The sequence below is a fragment of the Phalacrocorax aristotelis genome, chromosome 24, assembly GCF_949628215.1.
Source record: "Phalacrocorax aristotelis chromosome 24, bGulAri2.1, whole genome shotgun sequence".
NCBI lineage: Eukaryota > Metazoa > Chordata > Aves > Suliformes > Phalacrocoracidae > Phalacrocorax > Phalacrocorax aristotelis.
Genome location: NC_134299.1, coordinates 2,082,334 through 2,096,839, shown reverse-complemented (window position 1 = coordinate 2,096,839; position 14,506 = coordinate 2,082,334). Strand labels below are relative to the sequence as shown.

Below are 14,506 nucleotides of genomic sequence, written 5' to 3'. Positions count from 1 at the left end.
GCTGTCCTCCCCTGCAGCTGTGTGGGACCCTGCCCCACACCCAGCGAGGCTCCTTGGGACAGCGGCTTCGTCCTGCAGGCTCCTGTGGAGGGAAATGGAAAATCAGGCTCAGGAAAGGGCTGATATTGGTGAGCAGCCCTGCGTCAGGAAGGACAGACAGCCCTGGGCTCAGCAGCAGTTATGGCTTCGGGGGGAAGAGGAGAAGGAGAAAAGCAGCGGGACTGACTGTGGGCTCAGGGGAAGCACTTACCGAAATCTGGCCTCATCAACACCCCTTTAAACGAAGCGTTTACAGCAATCCTGCCTCTGCCCCAGCCCAGCTGGCACAGAGGGGCAGCTGCTGGCAGAAGGAAAAGGGAAGCGGCAGCTGAGCCAGAAAATAGCTCCTAATGTTTCTGGAAATAACAAAGGACATTAATGGATAAATGAATAAAGATGCTCTGCTCCTTTTAAACTGCCTCAAAGCCCCATGCGCCTGCACCCCACTCAACCATCCCCCTAACGAGATTAACCAGGCTCTCCTCAAATGCTAAGTCTGGCAGCAGCCAGCCTGGGTTTCGCTGCTGCTCCAATCCAGGGGCTCAGCCGAAGTATTTTCATAGACCCTGGCACAGTCCTACCAAAAGCAATGTTTTTGTGTAATCAGCTGCAAAGGTAATGGGACGGGGGCCAAGGAGTAAATTCAGGTGCAAAAATTAGATCAGTCCTGGCAGACAAGTCCCTGCCCACCCGGAGCTGCCTCCCATGGGCAGCAGGGTCCTGCCAGGAGCCCCTCGCCGGCAGCCGGCCGCGGGGGAGCACAGGCAGCACCTTTGCCATCCGCAGAAGACAGTGCTCCCTGCCAGACCCCCAGGACCCCCTGCCTGGTGCAGCCCTGCAGCCCTCTCTCCTGGGCTGCTCCCACATCCCCTGCCTTTCTCCTGCCCACTGAATCATCTCACCACCCACTACAGACCATCTTCAATTTCCTGGGCTATTTCCATATATTATCTTCCACTCTTTCCCAGGACAGGACTTGCCACCCTGTTCATTTCTCTCTGTACCAGCTGTTATTTCACCCTTTAGCCCTCATGAACATGGTCTAGTAAGACCAAAACCCAGCCAGCAGACTTTAGAGGTCCTCAGGGGAACCCAATGAAGAGCTGCACCCAGCCACAGTTTTGTAATGTGTCTCAGCAGCCCCCCAAAAGCTCCACAGTCCAAATTCATATTAACTAGGTTTTTAGATCAACTTCCATGCACCCTGCCTGCTTCACCCCACGCGTTTGCAAGGCACCCCACCTCAAAGGATGCACTCGGTGACAGGAGAGGCATTTCAGAATGAAGTACTTCTTATCAAATATTTGCTGCTGAATCCAAAGCTGGCCAACCACCTCCCCCCACAGCCAGCCCCGTGCTGCTCCTTGTTCTGCTCGGGGAGGGATTTTGCCAGCTGAGCATCAGCAGGTAAAAATCCCCTGTAAATAAACTTGTGCGTGCAGAAGCCTCCTCCTGAGATACAGCCTCAGCCCCACATGAGTCCTCAAACTAAGGGCCACTTTTCTAAAGGAAGCATTTGCAGCAAAGAATTAAGTTGTGCTGCCCAGCAGCGTTTAAAGGCAGCTGCCTTTGCTTGGACTGGGCAGGCGTCTGTGCGGGGGCTGCCCTGGGGACGCAGAGGGGAGCAGGACCCCCCCAGTACCCCTCTCACCAACTGCCAGCGTGTGGTGAGACTGCAGTGGATTTGATCCGGCTCTGCCCAGGCAGGCGGCTTGGCTGTGCACCCCATCTGCAGGCTGCGGCTGCCCCTGCTCCCAGAGGGGGGCCGGATCCAGCCCCCCATGCCCTTTGGATGAGGTGGGGAGACCAGGTCAAAACAACCTCAGCTGGGGGAAGTTTGACTTATTTTATTACAATCAACACAAGCTTCTCATCCTGGGAAAGGGTATTGAGACAGCAGAAGGTGTAAATAATTAAAAGGTATTTCGGGAAACACCTCCCCTGTCCTGAGATAGTGGGGGTTCATACCAGAGCTAGCTGGGCACACACCCACACCAACCAGGCACCCAAGGACAGTAATAGGGTGCCACGTGCACATACTGGGTGCCCAGGTTTGCACTATTTAAACCCTCATTCATTTAGTTGGGTACTCATGGGTGAACTGATGGGGTGCTCATGCATTAAATAATTGGCCACTTATGCACAAAATAAACGGGCATTCCTGCATTTATTAATCGGGTGTTTGTGCAGAAGGGCAGGAAAGGCTGTGACTTGTGCCGGGTGGAGGTGGGGGACCACCCCTGTGCAGGGGAAGGCACAAACATTTCTGCACAGGCAAAGCCTGGGGCGAGCCCTCGCTCCCTAGGGGATCTCCTACAGCTCCCCTGGGCTTTAGGGTGTGAGTGTGAACATCTGGAGGACACACACACAGCTGGAGCTGCACAGCACCGGGTACCCAGCAAAGCCATCCCAGACCAGCTCCCAGCCCTGCCATGCTGCGAGCGCTCGGGGCTGAGCATCGAGCACTGTCTTCTTGCTGAGCCCAGGACAAGTCATGCCCATCGCCCTGTGCAAAGCCCATAAACTCCCCAGGGAACAAGTCAGCCTAATAGAAGTCCCTGAAGTAGCTTCTAGCCTAACAGGAGCATCTTCTGTATTAAAATATCATTCTCACCACCCTCTTCTCTGCCAAAACTCTTCTGAGTTATTCCCCAGAGAAAGTCTTTAAGCCACCAGCCACTCAACTGACAGTCCTGCTGCTGTGTCACAGGCTGGCATCCATCCTGCGTACGAACGCTACGAGGAGCTCGGGGCTGCCTCTTCATGCCCAGTACCTGCAGAGCCCCGTCCTGCCCAGGGGATGCTGGCTGCCGCATGCCACCCTTGCAGCAGGGGTTTTCTTGCCATGGGGGAAGCTGAGCCCATTTCGATGCCAGCTGGATGGACACAGCACCAGCTGCACACACCGCACCCAGGGGCCGCATCCTGCGCTGGGGGCCTCCACACCCAGCTGGGCAGGCGTGCAGCCCCACGCCCCACACGCTGTGTTTGTGCCTGTTTTGTCTCCACAACATTGAGACTCATCTATTAATTGCCTGGCAGTTGCCATGGTTATGTCAAAGCCCTCTAGGAGATGCTGCTGTGCAGGATGCAGGACAGGGCGAACGCACCGCTGCCAGGGGCTGCGGGAAGGGGGGCAGAGCATCTCCCCAAGCACCCATCCTTCCCGCTGCCAGGGCTACACTGGCTCCACCCGTGGAGCACGACTGTCCAGGGTCCCACGCTGCATTTGCAGCCATGGCTGTGCATGCCATCCTGCAGACCAGGCTCCAGCAAAGGGCTTGCGCGGGGTGACAGCTCTGTCCCCGTGCACCCACCAGCAAGCACCCAGGAGTTAGTCCTCACACGCTGGGGGCAGCCGGGGGGTGCCTTGGTGCCAGGCCCCCGCCGCTCTTGGGAAGGCACCGGCACATCGGCAGCTGCTTGTGCTCTTCGCTGCCGGGCACTCCCCTGACACGCACTGGGAGTTGAAGAGGCCACTGTGCAAATTCACTGGCACTGACCTTAATCCGCTTTATGTTTCTTTTCATCCTAGATTTCTTTATAGGGCTTAATCTGCACTCAGTGAGATGTCTTAATGCAGCTGCTGGATCGTGCTGAGTGGCCAGCATTCACAAGCTTTCCAATTAACAGCACGTTTCATTCCCGCCTGAGGAATTAGGAGCAATGAATTCATCAGCCTTTATTCCTGCTCCTCGGTGGCTGGCACCCCTGCCTGTGCCCAGCACCTTCAGAGCATCTCTGGGAGAGGCAGTGGGGGGGGTTGCATTGCCCCCAGGCTCACGCAGAATGCTCTGGCCCCTGCAAGACACCTTCAACCTGAGCAGCCCTGGCAGCAGGGTGCAAGGGAGAGCCCTCACCTCCCAGGCAATGCATTGTCATGCTGACCAGCTACAACCAGAGACAGGTCCCGGAGCTGATCCCGGTGGGGAAAACAAGCCAGACTCACCTGTTGCCATGAGAAATGCAAGGGTTGTGGCTCTGACCCTCTCTCCAGAAGTAGCACATGCAGCGTTATAGGCTGGGAGCAAGGGCAAAAGCAAGCCGGATGAATTAATTGATCGTTATAGTTGTGCTCGTCCCCTCCTCTCCCCCCTCTCTCACCTCCAGAGCTCGGGGCCGTGCACAGCGCTGGCTCTCTGCTCCTCGTCCCAGCGCACATCTCAAACCCACGCATAGAGAAGAGGCTCAGGGTGCTCACTTGCCTTCCGGAAGGTGATGCCCAAGAAACCCCTTCCTGGGGCGAAGGCTGCGTGCGACCACCCTGCGATCCTGTCCACAGGACCAGGCACAGCCCACGCTGGGGGCCGACGTGCTGCCAGGCTGCAGCCCATCAGGGCTGGCAGCTGGTTTCACCCAGGCCCACCTCTGGCCTCTCCCAAGCCATTACAGCGTGACGACAGCAATCTTCCCTCCATGCGCCGATCAGCTCATCTCTGTGGCTTTTTTTTATTATAAATGGGGGAAAAAAAAAAAAAAAAAAAAAAAGACCTATGTGCTCCCTTCCCAGCCCACCCCATCTGCAGATTAGATTCAGGGTTCCTCTTTAAAGTCAACCTCGCTGCCAGCTAATATCATGCATATAATGGATTTGGGCAATTTTTACAATTGGGAGTTTTAATTATATTATTTCGGTGGCTGCTTGTTCTGGGCAGCTTTTGGCTGCGTTTCCTGGGCTGCCATGAAGACGGCAACACAACTTTTCCCTGTTTGGATCAACAGGACGTGGTCAGAGTGATTCCTGCCGGAACAAAAGGACCATTAGAAGGAATCACGCAGGATAATTGGTGCCAGAGCTGCATGGGGGAGACACAAGCACCTCGGCATCAGAACACCGTGTCCTCCCCAATACGGGGTGGCTGAGCTTATGCAGACACACAAGCCCCGAGTCAAAGCACGGTGCAGCCACGCTGGGGCTGGGACAGCCCCTGAGCCCCCTGTCCTGGCAGCAGCCCACAGCTCCCCAGGGGCTGCTCGCTGGGATCCCCAGCCCCCCCAGACCCACGGGCTAGCACCACGGCCCACAGCATCACAGCAATTGCACATGTGAAATAACTTTTCCCGGGAGGAGGCAAGGAGGTGCCTGAGGCAGCGGGGACAGGACAGCAGGCGAGAGCAGGCTGGCACGGGAGCACCAGAGCACAGTCCAGACTAACTCCAGGGTATTTGCACTTTCCCATTGTTATTACAATGAAAGAAAGAGGAAAATAGGGCATTTCTGGGAGCACAGTAGGAATGGAGAGGGCAGGGAGAGGAGACAAGGGGCGATATCCAAAGCCCAGACAGTTTGTGTCCCCCATTCAAGGATCATCCTGGCGCAGGGCATCCCCACCATCACACCAGCTCCACTCCAAGAGCCGCAAAGTCTTCTCCAAGCTGCAGCTATTCTATGAAGCTCTAGGATCATCCTCATCACCTATGTCTTCCTCTGAGAGCTCTTCCTCATGGGCATCATCTTCCACTGATAAGAGGAGATGCCGGGCTCCAGTGAGAGGGGTGGCCCTCACCCACTGAGGGGAGGCAAAACCCCCCAGCTGCAAACACAGCCAGCAATCCCAGCCCATGCTGGGAACGGGCACACGGACACCATCCCACCCAGTGGCAGCAAAAGCAGAGCCGAGAGCCGGCACAGACCACCAGATCCATCCCACAAATGCAGACCAGCACTAATCCCCACCACAGACTAGCAATCCCTCCGTCCCTGGGCAGAAGCAGCCCTGCTGAGGGCAACAGCTGCCACTAAAGCCACCACGGGAGCCAGGAGCATCCCCCGTGCAGCCCCCAGCCCACGCACTCGCCCTGGCCCTGCAGCCCAGCGCACTCACGGGTGACGTGTTGCCCGCTGAGATAGACCGGTCCAGCTCCACACTTGAGCACGAAGGTGACAGGAGGAACCAACTCCAGACCTCTGAGGCTGATCTGCAAAGAGTTGGAGCTCAGAGCCGCGCCAAGGCCAGCCCAGGTGGGCAGCAGCCCACATTAATCCCTGCAACACTGCCACAGGGCAAGCAACTCCTCTGCACCAGGGAGGGGTTTGCAGGCAGTCAGATGGTCACAGCCAGAGCGGGAAGGAGCCCCCAGCATTGCCCAGAACCTCGACCATGGCTCAGTAGAAACCAGGCCCCCAGGGTGAGGTTATTGCCCCATGGCTGGGGGCTGCACACCAGGCATTTGGCTGCCCTTACCATAGGGAGGACTGAGGTCCGCAGCGCCGCGATGGGCACCGGCTTGTGGTCTCCATAGGTGTTTTTGGAATCAACAGCCACCACGTGCAGCTCATCCCTGGCCTCAGCCCCCAGGCAGATCTGAAGAGCCAAGCAGAGCCCCCATGGCACAGAGCCTGGCCATCAGCAAGCCCCACTGCTGGGGCACAGGCTCACTCCAATGGGCTCTTCGGCAAATCTCAGATCTCACCGTTTTCAGCAGGACCAGGTGCTCCAAGAAGTCGTTGTCCTCCATCACCATGCAGGTCCGGGTGCCCATGTCCAGCTGGCATCCTGCAGGGACACAGCATCAACTGTGCACGCAAATGCTGCTCCCCCTGTGCAAGCCTCGGGCAAGCCAAAAGCAAAGGGGAGGCTTTGCTGGGTGCACACACCACAAGAAACGGTGAAACACACCCCATGCAAACCCACCCCAGCTGCCCACAGGACACAGCCACTGTCCCCTCGCTCACTCCTGCCACCAGGTCCCACCAAGCCAGCCCGGGGTGTGCAGCTCCGTACCCCACAGGGCAGCAACGGGCCTCTCTGACAGCAACCTGGAGAAGGGAGAAGAGCTGTTCATCCTCCACAGGGGATCCGACACTGGCAGCAGGAACCAGCTCCTGTGGAACAAACACCAGAGAAAACAGTGTTCAGTTGCTCTGCAGCAGAAACACGACTTAGTAGGACTGAGAACAAACTATCCAGCCCCAAGAGCCCAGAGCCAGGACAGCAGCATGCAGACAGCTTGCACCAGGACAGTGGCTGGACCAGCCTCCCCTGGGCAGGATAGCATTGCTAAGTGAAGAATAAAACCACCTAGGCACTTATGCATCCCCTGGGGAAAGGAAAAACCAGTTAAAGGCATTTACAGCCAAAGCCAGCTCTAAGAGGACAAGCAGCCTTTCTGCAGCAGGGGAGCTCCGCAAGCAGAGGCAGCTCAGGGCAGTCGGTGCACCTCCTCAGCACAGAGCAAATTCAGCTAATCAGAGCAGCTCAGGGAAGCATTTAATACAGAGAGCACACTTGCAGGCCTCCAAATGCCACATGGGCACCAAGGGCTTTGCCAGCATCAGTATTTAATCCAGCAGCACAGAGACTAGGGTGTCAGAGGGAGCTGCCCCCTGCCCCACACACAGCAGCAGCCCCAAGGGGCTGCAGGACACATCCCTCCCCACACACTGCCCAGCAACCCTTACCCAGCCAGGGAGAGCAGCACCAAGACAGGCAGGAACACCAACACCTAGTGCCTGCTGCTAATAAAGAAAAGGGGGACCCTCGAGGGAGGTGCAGTTTGGGAATGCAGCGCAGGTGCTTCAGGAGGGCAGGTGGCTCCCCCCAGCTGGCACCAATGCACCCACCACCCCCTCATCACCACACACCCCCCAGGAGGACATACAGCAAACCATTAAGCTTGAAGGCAGAAACAGATCTACTTGAACGAGCTTTAGCTTGATTGCAGGCAAGGATGCCAGCCCTGTGAGCAGGACACGCAGAGAGCTGGGGTCCCCCATTCCCTGGGACAGCCCCCCTTTCAGCCCCTGCCTGGGGCTTCCCTGTGGTTTGGGAAGTTATTCATTAACACGGTGGCTCTTGGGGGGCTAAAGAGCAGCTCCTGGACTGGTGTTGGACTGCATCCCCTTGGCATGTCACTTAGGGTACCCTGGGGACGATGAGGCTGTGGCAGGGCTGGGGGACACGCAGGACCTGTTTGTGCTTGGGGTCAGGTGCAGGGATCAGAGACCAGACCCCCAAGAGCCATCAGAGCCACCAAACTGATGTCTGAAGCTCTAAAATGGAAATGGGCACCTAGAGCTGCATTTTTCTCTTTATTTAGTGATTTCATCCTTGCTGGGTATTAAAACGTGCCAAGGGAGGATCCCAGCAGGGGAGAAACTCAGCACCCCGGTCCCTGGGGCTGCAGCTGGACCCCACAGGTTCCATGTGGGAGCTGGGGCTTCCCCAGTACCAGGAGGTGGCACTGGGCACCTCTGTGCAGGCTCCCGGGGAGGGACAGGATGGCCGGGGCAGCTCGGGGGCCTGCAGGTGCGTGGGGTGCTCCGGGCATCATCCCAGCAGAGGGCTCTCTGCCTCTCCTAAGCAAATATTCACCCTGGTAAAAAAAACTCCTCTTTTATGGTGGGATGGAGGTGCCTACTTTCTGGTGCATTCCCCGGCTGGGGGTGTACAAAGCTCCCTGCAAGGCACAGGGCTGGTGGGTGCTGTGCCTAGCCCTGGGGAGGGACACCCCTGCCTGCTGGGACCCCCGGCAGCGCCTGGCTCTGCCTGCCCTTTCGAGGTGCAGGGAGATGTGACAGGGCTGGGGGCTGGCACGGTGGCACACCTATAGCACAGCTTTTCCCTGCCTGCCCGCTCAGCCGGTCCCTGCCAGCCATATCCCCAGGAGCCTGGGAAGGGGACGTACCCCCGAGCCACGGGCAGCCCCTTGGGAAGGGAACGTGGAAGAAACACCCCTCTGCTCAGCACAGATTCAAAGGCTTCACAGAGTTTCAAAGGTTTATTTCACGCAGAGGGCGGGGGGAGACAAAACAGGACAAAAACTCTACAATCACCGCGACACATTTAAATCATCCCCAAAAGCCGCTGTGCAGCAGCCTAGTGTGGGCACAGCCACAAACACGAGCGCCCGCCTGTGCACGCACCCTGAACCCTGCTCGCACCGCAGGGTGTGCAGAGGAGCTGGACTGGCCCTGTCCCGCTTCCCACCACGCTGGCAGCCCAAGCTGGTTTTGAAGATAGAGCAAATCACCTCCCTGCCCTCACCCACTGCCCCACGTACCCAGACCAGCGTGCAGGGGCCCTGGGATGAAAACCTCCCTTCTACAACACTCTCCCATCTGACCCCACTGCTGCTCCTCCAGCTTCATCTAAACAACCCCCCGATTCCTGAATGGCAGGGAAACACAGACATCTGCCCCGAATGGAGAGGGAGAAACAGGAGATTTGACAAGAGTATAATTCACATTTTTTGCCCAGTCCCCCCTGCTCAGAGCACCCCTCGCTCCCCTGTGCTTTTCCTTTGCTAAAGGTATCACTGCAGCTCCCAGGATTGCACCCAGCCCTGGGAATGCAGCAGCTGGGGCAGGGATGGAGCGGAGATCCTGGAAAGGGCTTGTGCCTGCAGGAGTCTCTTCTCCCCTTCCTGATGGGCTGTCTGAAACCCAGCCCAGGACGACGGGGTCCTTTGTGAGAGAGCCACTGGCCACTGCATCCCAATGCCAGCTGCACCAAAAAGCACCCCCGGGGAGCTCGTCCCCCATCTGCATGGGGAAAGGCACATCTCCGAGCCTGTGCTGCCTCTTGGTGAGCTGCTTGGGAGCTTTTTCCCAGCTGCCTCCAGCCCTCCAGCACCAACTGCACAGACGAGCCAGCTCCTCAGGCCCTGCTGTGACTGCAAGTGCTCCCGAGGAAGAGCCCCTCTCTTCTCTGGGTCGGTGCCTGCACTGGAGGGTCCTTCCAGCGCCGTGGTCCCCAGCACTGCTCCTCTGTCCCCTTTGCAACACCCCGCCCTGCAAGAAGAGGGTGGGATGTGATGCAGCATCACCCACTGGGCTCAGCCCTTGCAGCTGCGTAGCGCCAGGGACAGGGACCCAAAGCAACTGCCCAAGGGGAGCAGCGTGCGTGGAGAGGGATCTAGGACTGGAGCCGGGCAAAAAGCACCATGCGCAAGGTCTGGAGCTCCAGCAGCCTGTAAGCCAACGCAGCAGGGGCAGCCACCCCGACGGGGGTTAAAGCATCCCGGGGCAGGCAGGGAGGTGTCAGCAGATGGCCGGGCTGATGCCAGGCTCACGTGCCCAAAAGCGGGCAGCTGCACGTGGGTTGGCCAAAGGCTGCGCTCCCCCAGGGAAGGCAGCGGCCAAAGCGGACAGAGGAGATGCCGTGAGGGATGATCGCCCCGACCCCACTGCAGGGCTGGCCGAGGGGGAAGCACACTCACTCTCTTCCCAGCTCTCGGCTGCTCCCAGTCAGATGGAAGGACCCGCTGGCGTCTCTCTGCCGGCAAACCTTGAACAGGAGAGCACAGTGTGTGAAGAGCCCAGACATTTCCCACGGTTTACCATCCATGTTCCTAGGACGGGTGAATCCTTCCTCAAAACACGCGACTCCAGGAAACGCTTTCTGGCACCTCTTTCTGCACATCTCTGCCGACAGCAGCTCTGCCTGCGCTCGCTGGCAGGAACCTCTCCTGCCTTCAGGTGCCAGGAGGAGTTTTGGACCAGAGAAAGCCGGTTAAAATCCACAGTAATCAGAATAATTCAGATTTTGCCATACTAATAAAAAACTCAGGGGGGAAAAGCCCACCCTGCAATTTGCAGGAGGTGTAAATCCATGTAAGGGTGCAGGCAGTGGGCTGGGAGGGCAGAGCCACAGCACAGGCACCCCTGCCAGCCCACTGCCCTGGCACGGGGTGGCTGGCTCCAAGAAGCCCACCTCTGTCCGCAGGGCTGACGGCAGTGAGGGACACAGAGTGATGAAATAAATTCCCTCTGCAGAATTACACTCTGTCAGAGGGCAAAGCGACCCGCAGAGCCCAGGCTGGCAACAGCAGCCCCCTGGCTGCCTCACAGCAGAGGGGCTCCCTGCATTTTCATTCTTTAACAGCAGAAAGTGGGAGCAGGGGGAGAAGGGGGGGAATCCCAGGCTTTGGGACACGTTCGTGTTCAGCTTGTTCACTTCCCTATTCACCACCAGCATTTTCTTTACCCAGGAACAGCAGACCCTGTCCTGGAGGGCTGGGGTGTTCCCCAGGAAGGCACAAGGTGGGACTGGGCTGGGACCCCAGTTTTTCAGCCCAGTGGAGGGGCCAGGGTTTTAGGGGAACCTAAAGGCAGAGGGCAGCGGTTCCCAGCCCTGCACCGCTGTGCCTCTCCCATGGACCCCAGGCACTGCCTGCCCTCCAGCTCCAGGGTCTGTCTGCCCTCCGGCTCCATGCTGTGCTGTCAGACCACGGCCCTGCCATCAACATCCCCCCGATCGCACCCCAAAGGGCTGGTCCCCCAGAGCCCCCTGAGCAAGCACCTGCGGGTACCTACTCATCAAGCTGCGAGCACAGTGTGGTCTGGGTGCCCTGCGGCCGGGTCTCGCCATGAGGCCGCTGCCGGTGGCCGTTGCCCTGGGACAGGCTGGTCTCCTCTGTCCGGCTGCTGCAGTGGTTGCTGCTGCTGCCGCCCCGAGCCTCGCTGTCATCCCCAGGGTGCCCAGGGGATGCCACCTTGCTGTCCTCCGAGGGGCCCCCCCGGGGGCTGAAGGCACAGGGGCAGTGCTGCAGGTCCTGTGAGACAGCGTGGAGCCGGCGGTCAGCACGGCGCGGGCAGCAGAGCAGCTTGCGGAAGGCACTCCTGAAGTCAGGGCTGCGGCAGTAGATGATGGGGTTGAAGGCTGAGTTGACGTAGCCCAGCCAATTGAGGAAGAGAAAGAGCTGATCGGGCACCAGCGGCCGGCAGAAGACCTTGATGATGTTGGCCACAAAGAAGGGCAACCAGCAGAGCGTGAAGGTGCCCATGATGATGCCCAGGGTCTTAAGTGCCTTGTGCTCCTTGATGGCCAGCAGACGGGAGGGCCGCCTCCGCCGGCTGCTCCTGGAGCTGGGGCTGGGGGGCTCCTGCAGAAACCTCACCTTGTCCTTGCCAATGAGCTGGACGTGCCGCGTGGCCACAGCGAAGACGCGGACGTAGACGAAGATCATGACGAGCAGGGGCACGTAGAAGGAGATGGTGGAGGAGATGATGGCGTAGGTCATGTTGGTGACAAAGTCACAGCAGCGTGGGTCATTGTAGCAGCGCACCGCCTGCTCATCCGCCCCGTCCCGCCACCAGTGGTTCATGATGGGCAGGAAGGAGATGAAGGCAGAGATGGCCCACACCAGGCACACCACAGCCCACGCCCTGCCCTTGGTCACTAGCGCCTCGTACTGCAGAGGTGATGTGATGGCGAGGTAGCGATCCACAGCGATTGCGCACAGCGTCTCGATGCTGGCTGTGACACACAGCACGTCCAGCGACGTCCACAGCTCACACACCATCGTGCCGTAGGGCCAGTGGCCGCTCAGCAGGATGGTGGCCCCCGGCGGCACCACCAGCAAGCCCATGACAAGGTCGGCGCAAGCCAGCGAGGTGATGAAGACGTTGGTCATGGTCTGCAGCCGCGGCGTCTTGGCGATGGCCACGATCACCAGCAAGTTGCCAGCCACGATGACCACCACGGTGAGGGTCAGGGCGGCCCCCATCGCCCACTGCCGGCTCAGGCTGGTGGTCCCGCTGCAGTTGCTGCCGCTGCCCAGCGCTGCCGCCCCCCAAGTGCTGCCGTTGCCTGCGGGCAGGGGAGTCATCTCGGCCGGGCTTGGGGGGGACGACCCGGGTCCTGCACCCCCGACGTGCGCTGCCCGCGGCCGCCGGAGCCCGGAGCAGCCGCCGGAGCCCGGAGCAGCCCTCGGGGCGGACCGGCGGGGCTGCAGCGGGGCCGGGCTCCCCTCCGCGCCGCTCCCCGGGCCGCTGCTGGGAGGAGGAGCCTTTAAAGGCGGGGGGCGGCCCCGGGCTGCCCCGCTCCGGAGATCAATGAAAGAAGAGCGGGCTGCGGCACCGCCTCCCCCGCGGCCGGGCACCCCCCGGCCCGCCCCGCTCCCCCCGGCATCCCCAGGGTGCGCCCATCACCGTGCGTCCCTGTCCCACGCCATCCGTCCTTCCTGCGCTCCGTGCACACACCAGCCCCTCACCGTGCGCCCCGGTCCTTCTCTGTGCACCCCTCACCGTGTGCTCCAGTCCTTCTTCACACACCTCAGCATCTCGCCCTGCACCCCTTGCTCTAAGCCCCTTACCACCGTGCACGCCGGGACTTTGCTACGTGCCCCCCCCCTCCATACACCCCTCACCGTGCTCTGGCTCTCCCTGGGCAGGACAGGCTGTCCCTGGTGGGGACAATGACACCCCTGTCCCCCCAGCACGAGCAGAAGGATGGCAAGGTGACAGCCCCGCTCCAAAAGATGACACTCAGTGCATCACAGTGTCACTATTTAAATTCTGCATTTATTACCCAAATCCCCTTCTCAGCTGATGGAGGAGAGCGGGCAGACCTTTGCTGCTCCCCCTCCCACTTCTGGGTGGGTGCTGGTGTTTCAGAGACCCGCACCCATGCTGCCTTCTCCACTCAGACTGGAAGGCACTGGGCTGCTCCAGACCCCTGGCCCCGTCGCTGCGCCCAGCTCCGCTCCTCCTGAAGGCCCCTGGGCAGACTCCAGGGCGGGTAATTTTTTCACTATCAGCTATTTATACAAATACTGGAACTTCTAAGAGAGGCACTCTCCAAATATGGCATTTTGAAGTTTCAGCCAAATGGGGGAATGTTGACAAAGAAGAAAAAAAATATGTGTAAAAAATTATCCAGTTGGCATTTCTTCCCATTCATGAGCTAGCAAAACAGAGCCCCATTTTACAAGCTTTATCTTTACAAGACTGTTTTGGTTTCTCAAAGCAATCTGATGTGGGTTTGATGCAACCCTTTTTAGGTCCCAGCTCTGGCATTAATTGCTGGCTTGGACCGAGCCCTGGACTTGCTATTTACAGGGCGATTTGTCTCTCCACTGGAACGGTGCATGGCACAAACAAGATGTGTGCGGGAAAAGTCATCGTCTTTTCATCATGGCTGCACATGAAACTCCAGCGTGCATGGGCACACGGAGCTGCAGCCGGGTTTTGTGTCTGAAAAATAAAGCGAGAGCATCTGTGGGAATGCCCGTGGATAACAAGGGTGTTGGGCTTGGCTCCATGGAGCCGGCAGAAGCTGGGTACAGGGTAGGATGCCCAGCTCTGCTCTCAGCTCTGCCACCCACCACCCTGCTGGGTGACCAGGGGCTGGCGGCTTCCCATCCTCACCTCTGCTTCCCCGGCAGCCCTGGCTGCCCAGTGTGCGCCCACCTGGCTGGGCTGTGCGCTGGCTCCTGGGTACCGAAAGGGTCGCAGGACTCAGCCCCGGCGGTTTTACAGCATATTCTCCCACTGATGGTCCTTCATGGCATGTTCAGACCATCTCCACACTACCATGCCCTGGAGGGGAGTGCTCCTACCACGTTAAAAGTGAGTAACAGACCAACGCCACTGCCCTGGTGGGACAAACAGCCAGGCTTTCTTGAGGCGCTGAAGCAGGCACCCAAAACACCACTTCTGATGTCTTCCCTCCAGCACTTAAATGACACTTTTCCTCCCACTCCCAGACAGGATTGCTCGTTGTCCTCCCTTCCCAGGGAGCTG

At 59.0% G+C, this 14,506-nt stretch overlaps 2 protein-coding genes across 2 annotated transcripts; both read right to left on the bottom strand.

Moving 5' to 3' along the window:
* Positions 1-5,426: 5,426 nt before the first annotated feature.
* LOC142048011 (nucleoplasmin-like) lies at positions 5,427-6,885 on the bottom strand. The gene is made up of 5 exons (XM_075074485.1): positions 6,765-6,885; positions 6,454-6,536; positions 6,225-6,344; positions 5,865-5,958; positions 5,427-5,500 (listed from the first exon to the last, which is right to left on the bottom strand). The coding sequence occupies exons 1-5, from the start codon at positions 6,823-6,825 to the stop codon at positions 5,427-5,429; spliced, it is 432 nt and encodes a 143-aa protein (XP_074930586.1). The 5' UTR covers positions 6,826-6,885.
* Positions 6,886-8,745: 1,860 nt separating this feature from the next.
* ADRB3 (adrenoceptor beta 3) lies at positions 8,746-12,732 on the bottom strand. The gene is made up of 3 exons (XM_075074621.1): positions 11,297-12,732; positions 10,201-10,268; positions 8,746-9,772 (listed from the first exon to the last, which is right to left on the bottom strand). Exons 1-2 carry the CDS (start codon positions 12,589-12,591, stop codon positions 10,229-10,231), a joined length of 1,335 nt encoding a protein of 444 aa, XP_074930722.1. The 5' UTR covers positions 12,592-12,732; the 3' UTR covers positions 8,746-9,772; positions 10,201-10,228.
* Between the last annotated feature and the right edge of the window lie 1,774 nt (positions 12,733-14,506).

Excerpts from the sequence above, each read along its gene's own strand:
- ADRB3 (XM_075074621.1), bottom strand. The coding sequence starts at position 12,591 with ATGACTCCCCTGCCCGCAGGCAACGGCAGCACTTGGGGGGCGGCAGCG. Across the intron at positions 10,269-11,296 it reads CTGTGCTCGCAGCTTGATGA|GTTTGCCGGCAGAGAGACGC; the intron begins GTAGGTACCCGC and ends CTCCTGTTCAAG.
- LOC142048011 (XM_075074485.1), bottom strand. The coding sequence starts at position 6,825 with ATGAACAGCTCTTCTCCCTTCTCCAGGTTGCTGTCAGAGAGGCCCGTT. Across the intron at positions 6,537-6,764 it reads GCCCGTTGCTGCCCTGTGGG|GATGCCAGCTGGACATGGGC; the intron begins GTACGGAGCTGC and ends GTGTCCCTGCAG. Across the intron at positions 5,959-6,224 it reads GGACCTCAGTCCTCCCTATG|ATCAGCCTCAGAGGTCTGGA; the intron begins GTAAGGGCAGCC and ends AACTCTTTGCAG.